The sequence below is a fragment of the Cheilinus undulatus genome, linkage group 2 (genome assembly GCF_018320785.1).
Source record: "Cheilinus undulatus linkage group 2, ASM1832078v1, whole genome shotgun sequence".
Taxonomy (NCBI): Eukaryota; Metazoa; Chordata; class Actinopteri; order Labriformes; family Labridae; genus Cheilinus; species Cheilinus undulatus.
This window is the reverse complement of record NC_054866.1, coordinates 48,317,873-48,331,970: the sequence shown is the minus strand read 5'-3', so window position 1 is coordinate 48,331,970 and position 14,098 is coordinate 48,317,873. Positions and strand designations below refer to the sequence as shown.

At 43.4% G+C, this 14,098-nt stretch overlaps 1 protein-coding gene and 1 long non-coding RNA gene across 2 annotated transcripts; one reads left to right on the top strand and one right to left on the bottom strand.

The window, feature by feature from the left end:
* Positions 1-1,770: 1,770 nt before the first annotated feature.
* LOC121521826 lies at positions 1,771-12,506 on the bottom strand. Its single transcript, XM_041806004.1, has 9 exons — positions 12,429-12,506; positions 7,752-7,931; positions 7,562-7,664; positions 7,162-7,480; positions 6,573-7,055; positions 6,299-6,375; positions 5,452-6,009; positions 5,187-5,356; positions 1,771-4,588 (listed from the first exon to the last, which is right to left on the bottom strand). The coding sequence occupies exons 7-9, from the start codon at positions 5,622-5,624 to the stop codon at positions 3,831-3,833; spliced, it is 1,101 nt and encodes a 366-aa protein (XP_041661938.1). The 5' UTR covers positions 5,625-6,009; positions 6,299-6,375; positions 6,573-7,055; positions 7,162-7,480; positions 7,562-7,664; positions 7,752-7,931; positions 12,429-12,506; the 3' UTR covers positions 1,771-3,830.
* Positions 12,106-13,619, top strand: LOC121521834. The gene is made up of 3 exons (XR_005992891.1): positions 12,106-12,368; positions 12,444-12,609; positions 12,986-13,619. It is a non-coding gene; the product is annotated as an uncharacterized LOC121521834 (long non-coding RNA).
* Positions 13,620-14,098: the final 479 nt, after the last annotated feature.

The window sequence follows — 14,098 nt, the reverse complement described above, 5'->3', positions numbered from 1 at the left end:
TAATAATTTTTAAGAGGCCGTAACACTCTGGCACATGCCAACATTTGTGTTGACAGATCTACAATAAGTAAAACATTGAACAAGAATGGAGTTCATGGGAGGACACCACGGAGGAAGCCACTGCTGTCCAAAAAACACATTGCTGCATGTTTGAAGTTTACTAAAGAGCACCTGGATGTTCCACAGCACTAACGGCAAAATATTCTGTCCATAAATGAAACCAAAATTGAGTTGTTTAGAAGGAACACACAACGCTATGCGTGGAGAAAAAAAGGCACAGCACACCAACATCAAAACCTCATCCCAACTGTGAAATATGGTGGAGGGGCCATCATGGTTTGGGGCTGCTTTGCTGCCTCAGGACCTGGACGGATTGCTGTCGTTGACAGAAAAATGAATTCCCAATTTTATCAAGACATTTTGCAGGAAAACTTAAGACTATCTGTCTACCAACTGAAGCTCACCAGAGGATGGGTGATGCAACAGGACAACGACCAAAAGCATAGAAGTAAGTCAAAAACAGAATAGCTTCAACAGAAGAAAATACGCCTTCTGGAGTGGCCCAGTCATAGTCCGGACCTCAACCCGATTGAGATGCTGTGGCATGACCTCAAGAGAGCGATGCACACCAGACATCCCAAGAATATTGCTGAACTGAAACTGTTTTGTGAAGAGGAATGGTCCGAAATTCCTCCTGACCATTGTGCAGGTCTGATCTGCAACTACAGGAAACGTTTGGTTGAGGTTATTGCTGCCAAAGGAGGGTCAACCAGTCATTAGCCTAGGGGTTCACATAGTTTTTCCACCCTGCACTGTGAATGTTTACATGTTTTGTTCAATAAAAACATGAAAACATATAATTTTTTGTGCTGTATTAGTTTAAGCAGACTGTGTTTGTCTATTGTTGGGAATTAGATGAAGATCGGAACACATCTGATGACCAATTTATGCAGAAATCCAAGAAATCTCAAAGGGTTCACATACTTTTTCTAGCAACTGTCAATGATCCACCTACAGTCTATAATAATGCATTACCCTTGTTATTTGACAATATGGACATAACTTACATACTTTTTACTTCTTATAGACAAAATTAACTTGGTTCATGAAATGAACTTGCAGACAAAATTAACTTGGTTCATGAAATGAACTTGCACACAAAATGAACAGGCACACAAAATGAACAGGCACACCAAATGAACAGGCACACCAAATTTACAGGCATACAAAATGAACATGAATGAGCATTCAAGCTCAAATATTCAGGGAGTGTCACGCAGCCATCTGCCAGGAAATTCTGGTACACTTCCGTCTGCTGACAAGCTTTATCGATGAGTTTCCTGAAAGAAAAGCATCATAACATTTTACTCAACATGCAAACATCAGTAGAATGTTGATCACTGATCATTAAAGTTGTTTACTGGAATAACGCTATTTTCCTATAGGCTGAGTCTACATTACGGTTGGCCGAGTCTACATAAAACTGGTGGGCCTAGCCCACCACCCCAGATCTGAGGGAAGAGAAAAGGCAACTCACAAACAAGTGCTCTGGTTCAGATTAGTTCTCTTTAATTTATTGTCAGAATGACAGTTTATATACTGTGCAACACACAAGACCCACGCCCTATGACGCAGAGATAAATTGTCAGACTGTGTCCAAAGATGGCTGTCATGGTCATGTGGTGGAGCAGCAGTCAATTACATGGCATAACACAAGACAACGAGTACACCAAAGATGAGTCTATGAACCATAAACCCCATGCATCTTGAGAAGGCTTTGAAAATGAACCTTGAAACTAACACACATACATTCCTGCAAGAAAAGAACATCTTTATATTGACTCAAAACTGGTTTTCAGTTGATTAAAGTGGTCACAGTTATTCCATTTATTTGTAAGCAGATGTACCCAACTAAGCAACTATAGTGTCCAAAGTCAATAAAAAGAAAATGAATAAAGAAAGAGTAATAGAACTTTAAACAGTGTTAAGAGAAAGATGCTCACCAGCCAATCCGAGATCAATCTACTCTGCACACATCTGGCAGAACTTTAAACAGAAGCCAGGGTGCGAGTCCTACAAATAAATCCCTTGCAGCTTCCCCCTTTTCCCTTTCCCTGCATATCCTGTGGGTAAATAAAAACAGTCCTTGTTAGAGGATTTCATATTTTTTTTGTGGATTACCACAACACCACCACCACCACACATATACATATAACCTAAAGTTTCTTAAATGAGCAAACTGCATACCTAGTATACAGTTTTTAAAGGTCTTGCTGCAGCCTCTGCATGTATCAAGCAAATACATTAAAAATTAAAAATCTATCTGGTATTCACTGCTGAATTTACGCCAATCTGCAGCACCTGTAAAACAAAAATTGGGGAATTAATTTAAGTCAAAATAATGTAGTATATAAGTCCAAAATCTTTCTTTAGACCTACTGTCAAGCCACATAAAGTGAGCTTTTCTCCTGAAGTGCTCTGTTCCCACCATTGCTCTGAAGTGAGAACACACCAGGGACAGGGTCAAAATAGCATGGTCGCCATCATGAAGTACGACCCCTGCGAAAATGCTCTCCAAGATTTCAAGTGGCAACTGAAACAAATAACAATTGATGTTCAGATATTCTGTTGGAATACTTTGTTTTTTTTAGAATAGAATGCTAAAAGTGTACGACCTCTCTTCTGTGAGCTCTGCTGCAGGGGGCTGGCTGGTGATGGAGATGCTCTACTGACGGTCAGACAGTTAGACCCTGGTCTGTGATGTTTGTGGCTGACAGGGCCTCCTGTCTTCTTATGAACTCTGCGACCGTTTTGGAGTTGATTTTCAGAAGAGGAATCCCAAGTTTTCTGAGCTCAGGGTCATCCACAGTCCCTCTCTGCTGCACCCGCTGGTAAAGCCTTGTGATCTCATGCTTCAGTGGGGAGCCACAAGCCTTGGAAGCACAGTCTGGATGCAGCCAGTTGTTTGATGATGCAGTACATCAGGTGGTTCTTCCTGGAGTCCAGGAGGTGGGCTGCCGAGTACCGCTTGCTGAACTTCAGCCTTTGGACCAAGGAGGACTCTGACGGCTCATTGTTTGTGCGGCCAAGGAGGGCGTTTCCCCGGCGCGCTGAGTAGAGGCTGTCGAACTGCGCAATGTTGCGATCGTGGGGGTCAAGCTAGCCTTCCTTCCTCCAAGGCAATGCCAACTAGCACCCTGCTCAGCTCCTCTACATGCTGGTATCCTGGGAGGTGATTGGGGCCACACACGTCCTCCACACACGGATCGAGCTCAGGAGCCACAACCTGGTCAGTGAGAAGCAGGTTTTTCCTCAGCGGTGTCAAGCTGTCACCCTCTCCCTCAGAGGAGTAACCCACATCGTCCTCCTCTGTGGATTCCTCCGCGTCTCCAGAAGCCGCCATCGTCTCATTGCCCTCATCTTCAGCTTCTTGAAGAGTCTTGATGGCTTGAGCGTAATGCTCTGAAGAACTGAGAGTCTCCGATGACTGGGAGAACAGATACTCCAGCCCGATACGTCTCCACCAGATGGAACAGGAGGTCGGTAGTTCACCTCCTCCACCTTGCCGAACAGCTCCTGGCACCTCTGGTTGAGACAGTATATCAGAGGAGACACGTACACCATGTGCTTCCTCCCTTCTGGCCTTTAACGCTGGTGGACTCTCTGTCAGAGTTCCAGCAGGAGATGCCACTTAGGAGGTAGACCTGAAAGGGGACGGCAGCACAGTGAGGCCCGGGGATCATGCTGGGCAGGAAGTGATGGAAACCCTCCAAGCTGTTGCTCCTTCTCACTGTGGTGTAGTGAGGCAACCGCACGCCGTTGCGGGTGACCTACTTGGTGATGGTGTACATATCTCTGCCTGGCGGGTCCTGCATGCACTTAAGGTGCTTCTGCTGGTTCTCCCCGACCCTGTTGATTGCCGCCGCATCCCTGAACAGGTGGATCTGGTTCTTGTCCATCCCGGCCACTCCCTTCAGGATGCCAGTGGCTCGCTGGACACAGGCAAAGGTCTCCTGGGCTCTGACCGTGATCCTGCTGACATGATGCCTGAAATCATTCTTGCTGATGTGGTGCTCTATGATCTCAGAATCCGTCAGGAAGTGAAGCTTGGTTGGAGATCCTGCCCGTGTGGCCTGGATGAGCAGTGCCATGTCATCCTTGTTGTAGGCAAAGACAGCAGCAGACAGAACGGACTTGAAAAGAGGGTATTTGGAGTGGTGGTCGGTCCTGACGGCAGCGTCGAACCTCTTTATCCAGTGGAAGATGTCCAGCCCCACCATCATTCCACTCTTGGCCCACTCGCTGAACAGCTCCTCCAAAGACGGATCCCGTGAACACGACAGCAGCCCCAGTCCACGACATGAGCTCAGGAGGCTCCTCTCCCGCCCTCTTGTATCTCGCCATGAGGCCCTCAGCCATTGGCCGCAGTTTTTCCAGAGACTCATAGGTGAGCCAAACGTGGACATGATCTGAATACGGTAGTCCTCAATGCTCTCAGCCTCGGCAATCAAGAAAGCTTTCCTCAGCAGCTTCAGTGACGGCAGCTCTCTTCTCGCCAAAGGTCGCTGGAACCAATGGCTGTTAGTCCCTGGAGACAGACAAAAAGATGACCAGTTGTTGCTATTAAAGTTCTGTGAGGGTTAACGCCTGACGAGAAAAAAACAAGTCTGTCACTGAAAAGGTAGAGTCATCTGTGATCAGACTATAAACCTGTACGTGAACATGGACAGTCATCTGATAGAAAGCTTCAGCTTTAAGTAAACCAACTCTGTTTGAATGAACAGAATAATTCCCCCCTTCTGCACTACCAGGTGTGGGAGCTGTCACCCTGCGCTGAATCCCTTAGAGTCACATCAATATTTATCAGATATTATCATGCCAGTTTACCAGAAGTTCTTCTTTAGGCCCTAAAAGAAATAATGGTTTATTTTATTCTGTTTCATGTTATTTAAATCTTCTGACACTAGCGTACAGAAGTTACAACAGGAGGGAATTGAGTTTGTTTTTCATTCACGGATCCATGTTGTAACTAGCATATATGACAGGCTTATTTTTTTTTTGTTCATTTCTGTTACAGCAGACAAATCAGAAGAAGAGCAGGTGTTCTCAGAGCTATTGCCATGCGCAGACACATGAAGCAAGATGTTCCACAAATCAACCAAAAGCAAACTAATAAGTAGACTTACTCATGATCCCACCAGGCTTGTTGAGCTGGCTCAGGAGGGTGGTGTACAGGTCCTTCCTCTGCAGGTACTCCTCACAGTGGCTCTCCAGGACCTGTCTCCATACCTTAGCCATGGCGTTGCCCTCGGTGTGTTCTCGCATCAAGCGTACAATCTGCTTGTCCACACCCCTCCTGAAATCACAGCACAGTCATGTGATGTTAGTGAAACCATGTTCAGTAGGACACCCCTTTAGAATTCAAAGTGTTTGCTATTACAACAGACTCACATCCTTGTCAACATAGCAGGGAACATGGCTTGATGAGCTGGGCTGAGCAGCTTGATGATGCAGGCATCCCATGCCAGAAAGCGGCCAATGGAGTGCCTTTTGGTCTCCTTGACTGCCCTCCTGCAGGCATTGCAGGCCAGGACCTCTGTCAGCATGGAGTACCAGCCGGACATGTCGCAGATGTGGGACCATGTGGGAATAGCCACAGCGGTACAGCGATGCCTGGCTGTTACTGCGTGTGGGGCGATCAGACCTGGGACAGCGAAGGCTGTATCCCCACACACCCACTAGTCTCCAGAAGAAGACACGGCCACGAGAAAAGGAGTCTGCCCAGGGTAGCCTGCCGGCCACCACTCTAGGACTCTCTGGCGGGTAGAACCATATCCAGTCATCCTTTAGCACTCTTCTTTTCCTCAGATTGCAGTATTTGTCTTGGTAGGTCATCTCCTTCTGAAACTTCCCTCTCTCTGGATCCTCCTTCAGCCACTTAAGATCTGCACTGGGGAGCCCTTGAGGGCCAGACTCCCACCCCTTGTGCCAGTCCTCAAACAATACCTGCTGTTAAAACAAAGACAAAACATTCATGCACCAACCACTGAGGGTTCTGACTGTACAGCGCTTCTTGGACACTATTTGCCTAAATTCTAGTTATACCCCTTTTAAACACAGAAAATGAACCATGCACACAATTTTGAAAATCTGATGCCCATCCATCAACAAGATGACTCCAAAACAGCTAAACTCTAGGAACAATCACATTGTTCAGAAGAAGTTTTAAGACATCATTCAACATAAACTCCATCATTTGGTACACTCAGTGTCATCTATCTATGGATTTTGTCCTTACTGGTGTTGATGGAAGAGGGTCTGGCTATGGACAGTCTGGCTGAGACCATGTTTGAGAAGAGGTAATATGAGAGTCCTCTGAAAGAACATGAAGACAAAAGTTTGTGAGGCCACAAATCTGAGTCCAATAGAAATACTGGGCTTTAACAATCCACAGTGTTATTCTGTAAGTTATTTGATCTTAGACTTAAATATTGAATATTTTGAAGTTATTTCTGAGCATCACCATGTAATATAACTTTTAAAGCCATCAAATAATACAAGAAATAGTTTACCCTTTCTTTCAAACATGTGTAGCGCTTCTAGAAAAAGTGCGTCATCGTCTGTCTAAGGACCTTCTGAGCTGGAAGCTGCTGGAGGGGCCACAGGGGGTGATGCAGTAGGAGCAGAGGACACAGAGGCGGATGCAGCAGGAGGAGGGGAGACAGAGCTGTATGCAGCAGAAGGGGCCATAGGGAGGGATGCTGCAGGAGGGATCACAGGCCGTGATGTAACAGCAGCAGGAGCAGAGGAGGTAGAAGAGGGGCCACGGAGAGGGATACAGCAGGAGGGATCACAGGCCGTGATGCAGCAACAGGAGCAGAGGTGGATGAAGAGGTAGATGCAGCAGGAGGAGAGGCCACAGAGAGGGATGCTGCAGCAGGAGGGGCCACAGAGAGAGATGCTGCAGGAGGGACCACAGACCGTGATGCAGCAGCAGCAGAGGAGGAGACAGAGGCTGATGCAGCCTTTACAGGGGCCACTTTGTGGGGTGATTTCTGTAAATTAAACGTTCAAGTTTAGTCTGAAAGTTTGTCATGAATGCCTTTCTTCTGTTGTCCTAAGGTGCCTTAACTCAGCTCTTTCTCTTTCTCCAGGATGTACCGTCTAAATGTTTTCATCCACTTCAAGCTGATATCCTCCTTCTTCATCACCAGCCACTGCCGAACAGAGCAGAAAGTCTCCTGTGCCATCTTTCAGCTCCAGGGTCAGCCTGGACCACCTTGTGCAGGCTATACCACTCCCAAATTTCAGAGAACGTGAACGATCTGAAGCGGCTGGGACCGTAAATGCCCCTGTCCATGTGGCAGTTGACCCGGGGGATCATCTCCACATACTGCACCAGCTGAAACTGACCTCTCCTTAGCTCTCTCCTCTGCGGGCTCCTGGGTGCTGGCTCTCCTTGATGTGATGATCAACGAGACTAAAACATACAGAACATGACATTTAATTTAGGAAACATTCTCTTACAGAAAAAATGTACTAATCGCTGAAAAATACTCACAATTTGATGTATCCAACATCATTTTCCACCAGCCACTTGAAAGTCTGGCCAAGACACTGTTTCTCAGTTGGAAAGGTGGTAAACACCTGGCATCTCCTTTAGGCTGGAGACATTAGGATGGTTAATATGTGGGCAGGCTAGGGAACATACATGGTCCTGTTATTAATGCATATTAATGCAGATAATTTACCTTCCCCACAAGCTGTCTTTGGATCCCTCATCCTGCTTTCAACGGGTGTCTTTGAGGGTCCAGACTGACACACCCCGGCCTCCTTGGATGCCTTTAGAACACACTGCTGCCTGTCCTGTGGCAAACTCGCGTCCAGAATGGACAGGACAGGCAGCAGTGGATCCACCCCTGGCCTTTTACCTGAAAAATATTTAACTCTCAGTGCATTTTAGGACTGGATTTCATGACATTATATTCCTAGAGTCTGCAGTGAACAGCTTTAATCAGAAATTGTCCCATGTATGTTGCCCTTTAATAAATATGCATAAACATGAGTAAATGCATATTATAACCATATTCAATTATTCCATATGTCATATCCAGATAACGTTAATCATATGCATGTTATAGCCATAAACATAATCAATCCACGAAAAAAGGGCAAAAAAAGGCCGATTCTGACGCTGAATCGCTGTTACAGACAGAGGCAAATCCTCACCTGCACCTGAATGAGAAGCTGCAGAAAAGTCCATTTCCCTTCCTCACTGATGTCCTACTAAATGTGTTTTCATATATATAACAACAAACAAACAAGTAAGCAAACGTCAGGCCGTCTTTGATTTACAGATATTATGATGATTAATAATTAATGAAGACAACGACACGGTAGCAGAAAATGAGCAGACATGGAGATGAAGTTGACCATAGCCTGAATATAAAGTTATCCAGCGACTTTCATAGCTGCACTTGAATGAAAAAGCATAGTTTTTAGCCTAAAAATCACGGACATGAACGGAGGAATCTCAACACGAACGACAACGTGTAAAACATAGCCTAAGCACCTGAGAGCCTAATTAGCCAAGAAACACAGCAGAAAATGTCACAAAAGTAAACGAATACACAGCAAAATTATATGAAAAACGGGGGAAATACACGTGAATTAAAACAATGCCAAAATAATGTTTAAATCACTTTTCTTGTGGGTAATTGAGCTCAGTAACCTCCGTTCAGCTGAGAAAACACCGTGGAAAAACACAGAGGAAAAAGTCACAAAAATAAACTATAACACAGCAGGCAAAAATGAATGACATTAAACATAAAATCTTATCAAAACGAGGTAGAAATAGCATTTAAAAGACCTTTCTTACTGTTATTTGAGCACTGTAATGTCAGACTGGTAAACACCGATGCAGCAGCAGAGAGGAGGCCTACGCCGAGCAGAGTTGTAGTGGACTTCGATAAACTGCCTATGACCAATCCTCAGATAAAGTTGGATTGTAGTCAACAAAGAATCACATCGTGCAGAACGGCATGGACCACTTGGAGCTTATAACGAAGGCTTTGTCTCTCCTCAGAGAGGTTAGTTATTTCATCATGAGGACTGATATTAGCAGCTGACAGCAAGACTAATTTTTCATTTGAAATGTAGAGTTCTAATGCAGTGTCCAGTTAAGAGACCACTTTTTATGTGTTTAGATGCTTCGTTGTTGTCAGTGGAGGATGGTATTTGGCTGTTGTAAGCTGCAAAGTTATGATAGTGGCCAATTTGCTAACAGGCTAACGGTGCCGATGTGAAGCTAACTGTTGTTGTTTATGTGTTTAACGTGGGCGTATATTGTGTAACTGACTGCGTGTGTAAGGAAAAGCACACAGCTTTCATTATGGTACTTTAAACCACTTACACAAAAAAATGAGAGAGATTTATGCATTTTGCTGCTGTTAATGCAGCAAAATAATGTTAAAGCAAATGTCTGGTAGTTGTTCTAAATGGCCAGAATTCTTGCGGGCTGCTGGTCATTTTGACCAAGGACAAAAAAAGTGTAGTGGAAACGCTGTTCGACTATTAGTGGACTAAAGGCAAAATCTGACGAATCAGATTTGACTATGAAAATTCTTAGTCAAAAACACCTCTGATAACCAGTGTAACAGATATTTCCAACATCCACGTGTATAATCACACTGGGTCCTAATGGATGTTTATAATGTAAATGAAGAAATCCTTCTGTTCTCTCAAACACAGAGTGATAGAAACTTAATAAGAAGGTGACATTAAAGTTCAATGGTTAAAAGGAAACCTGTTAGCTAAACTTTTCTTTACTCTCTCAATCTGTAACACTCCTTGCAGTTTGATCCTGCATTGTTCTACTCCTGACTGCAACGGTTCTCTCCTCATCTCTCTCAAAACATTACTGTCTGACTGTCTGCCTTATATTAGACGTTAATGCAGACATGTATTGGCTCATTAAGCAAACCAAAGGGAACTACAGTATCTATGGGAGGAATTATTAAGCTAATTGTTAGTCGAATTTAACATCATTTAGTCAACGGGATTTCATAAAAATCTCCATTATGTTGCACTGTACTGCCCCATGTTGAGCTACGTGATGTTTGCTGGTGTTTCATGCAGCTGCTCTGACATGCTTTGTATTGTTTAGGAGGGGGCAGAGAGTGTTTGTGAAGTGAGGCACAAGTTGTGCCACACTTTATTATTCCTCAGATATACATTCCTTTTCCTAAAAACATAACATTTTCAGTCAAAAACATTCAATTTTCCGCGATGTAAATTCTGTTTTTATCTGCCAATTCCGCAATTCCATCTGCAATTCCGTTAACATGGAAATCATAGGGCCCTAGACATGGTGTTGCACTCAGTGCAATCCCTCATCAAGCGAATGCTCTGCTTGCCCAAACTGAAATCACAGCACAGACGTGTGATCTTAGTGAAACAAGTTCATATAAAAACAGAAGGGAACATGGTTTGGTGAGCTGGACTGAACTGCTTGATAATGGCTGAATCCCCTGCAGTAAAGCAGCCACTGGAATGGTCTTCTGTGTCCTTGACATCTTTTCTGTTAGGATTACATGCTAGGACTTCTGTCAATAGACGAGTACCAGCTGGACATGTCACATATGTGTCTTACCATGTGGGGAGAGCGCCAGTGGAAGAGTAAGCGCTGTCACTGCGTGCAGGGCACGCAGACCTGGGACAGCTAAGTCTATAACCCTGCCAAGGTTATAGTAGTTTTGGATTTTTCATTAGTTTCTATTCTTATTTCGTTTTCACTTTCCACATTCGATTTCAGTTTAGATTTTAGTAGTTTTGACTGCTGGTTTGTTGGTTTAGTTATTATTTTGCAAAAATGCTTCGTGTTTAGTTTTTATTAGTTTTAGTTTTTTACGGACAGATGTCGGGGCTGAGTGATCATCACACATTTTTAAAAGCACATTCTAACAGGCTACTCTTCACTTATCATTTATTTATTTAATGATGATGTTTGAATACAATTTCAGACATAAAACTACCACTATGTGAAGTCTTAACCAATCAGATCAGGCAATTTTATACTCCTCAGACTTGGGCGTCAGTGCCAGTCAGTATGGTTGTGTCAAAGACTAAAACTAAGGATATTTTGTCTCCATTTTTATTTTATTTTAGTTAGTTTTGTAAGCGCACTATACGGTTTTAGTAAGTTTTCGTTTTTTGTTGGTAAAGCTTAGTTTATATTTAGTTTCAGTTAACTAATTTGATTTTTGAATTTTAGTTTTAGTTTAGTTGGTATTAGTCAACTATAACCACCTTGAACCCTGCACACCCACTGGTCTATGAAAGAAGACACTGCTGCAGAAAAAGGACTCTGCAGAAGGCACTCCGCCTGCCAACACTCCAGTACCCCATCCTGTCGTCCTTGAGCACTTTTCTTTTCCTTATGTTGTCCACATAAGACATCTCCAGCCCACTTAAAGGATCTTCTTTCAGCCCTTTAACGTCTGCACTCACGGAGCCCTTAAGGTACAGATTCCCACACTTTGTGCCAGCCCTCAAGTGACACCTGTCTGTTACTTGCAGCCTGGAGTGCTCAATGTCCTGGCTGCTGAATGTCTGTCTCCCTGGCTCTCTGGGTCTTCCTCCTCCCTGTACCTGTAGGCTGCAGCACACCTGAGTGCCATCAGCACTCAGAGTGAAGGAGGGGAGTATTAAGAGGGGCAGGGGAGAGGAGCATGCACAGCAGAGCCAGAGAGCTACACACACTTCATTTTTCCAAGCATTTCTTTTCCCAGTTAGTTAATCCCCCCCCCCCCCCATGCATGTCAAGATTGCTGGGTTTTGTTGTTTTAGTTTAAATGTAGTTCCCCGGAAGTCATGTTTTCTCGTTGTCTTTTCCATGTTAAATAGGTAGTTGATTTTGGGTTAGGTAGTTTTAGTTAGGGGTGGTGACTGGTCCAATGGCCCATTGCGTGGTTAGCCACGTTCACCCACCCCTCTTTTGCTCTTTTTGGCCAGCGCCTACAGCCCTTTTAATTTCATTGATTTCATTTATCAACTGATTGCCTTTATTAATTTGTTAAAGTTTGGAATATTATTTTGAAACTCAAAACCATTTGTGTCCTTTTATATAAGTTGCTGGTCTCTTTTTGTTCAAGCCTTATTTGTTGGTTAATTTACCCAATAGGCCGTAACATTGTCAAGACAACGACAGAAAACCTTCATGTATCGACCTCTGAGTGTTCTGACCGTAAAGCTCTTTCTGCATGAAGCTGAAACGTCTATGACCTCACTCTGGGCAGCTACTGTTGCGGGGCTCACGGTGCATCAGTCAATGTCCTAACACAAGGAGCTGACAGAGGTGCATTCAAGAGGTAAGTGTAAATTTGAAGCTCATTTGTAAAAGCATCAATTAAGTCATTAAACTAGTTTACCTTGTCTTTCAAAAGCACTTCAAGAAGAGCATCATCTGTCCAATTGCCATCTGAGGAGCTGGAAGTTGCAGATGTCAGGCTGGGCTGCGTTCTGCAGACATGCTGCAGGAGGAGCCCCTTTCTGTGGAGATGTTGCAGCTGCTGCAGGGGCCACTTTGTGGGGATTTCTGTGAAGCACAGTGTAAGTTTAGTCTTGAAATTTGTCTTATGAATAACTCCTTTTCACTTAACTGACCTCTTTCTCTTCTTCTAGTATATACGCTCTTAATCTCTTAATTGACTTAGAGCTAATGTCCTCATCTTTGATCATGCGCCACTTGCTGAACAGAGCAGAAAGCCCCCTAAGCCATCTTTCTTTCCTGATCCTAGAATAACCTTGTGGAGGCTGTACCATTCCCCCATTTCTTAAGTGAAGCACCTGAAGCAACCCTAGCTATAGACAGCCCTGTCTCTATTCATCTCCAGGTGGCAGGAGATTTTGGGGGATCAACTTAACATACTGAAGAAAGTCATCGTTAAGCTTTTCAATGTTCCCTTCTTTGTTTTTCCTCTCCAAGGTCCAAGCTGCTGGTGCTCCTTGATCTGACAATCATGTATACTAAAACATACAGAAGATGATGGTTAATTTAAGAAGAACACACTTAAAAAATGATTTAGTCTTGTAATTGCGAGATCTTGAAAATTGCCGTTCACAGACGCTCTCTATCAAATCTGAGTTTGAGCTATTTTGCAAAGAGAAATGGGCAAAAATTTCAGTCTCTAGATGTGCAAAATTGGTAGAGATATACCCTTAAAGACTTGCAGCTGTAATTGCAGCCAAAGGTGGTACTACAAAGTATTGACTCTAGGGGCTGAATACTTTTGCACACCACACTTTTCAGATTTTCATGTGTAAAGAATTGATTAATTTTCCTTTCTACTTTACAATTATGTGCCACTTTGTGTTGGTCTATTGTGCAAAATCCCAATAAAATGTATTTACGTTTGTGGTTGTAACATGAAGAAATGTGGAAAGTTCTAGGGGTATGAATACTTTGCAAGCCACTGTACTTCCCCAAAGTCAGGATCAGCTGGCCAAAATATTTTACCTCTGTAGGAGATGTAAACATTTGCAAACTGGAAGGTTTTACATCTCTTTATTTCAACTTTCTCAATAAGTAAACCTGCAATGGAGTAAAAGACATGTAAAGGGATTAGCATGCTGCCTTACTTAAAACTTTGAAGAAAGTACAAAATGGACTAAAATGTGTGAATTAATAAAAATGGGTCTATTTAGCCAACTATGATTCAAAAGGAATACTCTTCATTAAAACTGTCCTTGTTCTTTGTGCATGAGTTCCTCCATGCTGAACCCTTAAGTGCGTATTTACCAAACTGTTAATTTAAGCCATTAATGTAAATGACTTTATGATTTTAATGAAGCAGTCAGAGCTGCTATTGTATTATCACCTCACTCTCCATCTTTCACCTCTGTTTGAGAACCTCTGAAGAGTGAAAACCCAGAGGAAAAAAAATTCAAAAAGAGATGTCAAAAATGTTTCATTTACTTCTCCTAGACAACTGTAAGATCTGTGTGTTACTAAACTGAGACTAAGGTGTATTTCTCCTGTCTCTCCTTTTTTTTTTTCTCCTGAGCAATAGGATGCACTAAATCTCAGTTTGGTCTCCTT

Coding starts and splice junctions, on each gene's coding strand:
- LOC121521826 (XM_041806004.1), bottom strand. CDS start 5,624: ATGTCCGGCTGGTACTCCATGCTGACAGAGGTCCTGGCCTGCAATGCC. Junction 5,357..5,451: donor CCTGCTATGTTGACAAGGAT/GTGAGTCTGTTG, acceptor CTGTGATTTCAG/GAGGGGTGTGGACAAGCAGA. Junction 4,589..5,186: donor CAAGCCTGGTGGGATCATGA/GTAAGTCTACTT, acceptor GTCTGTCTCCAG/GGACTAACAGCCATTGGTTC.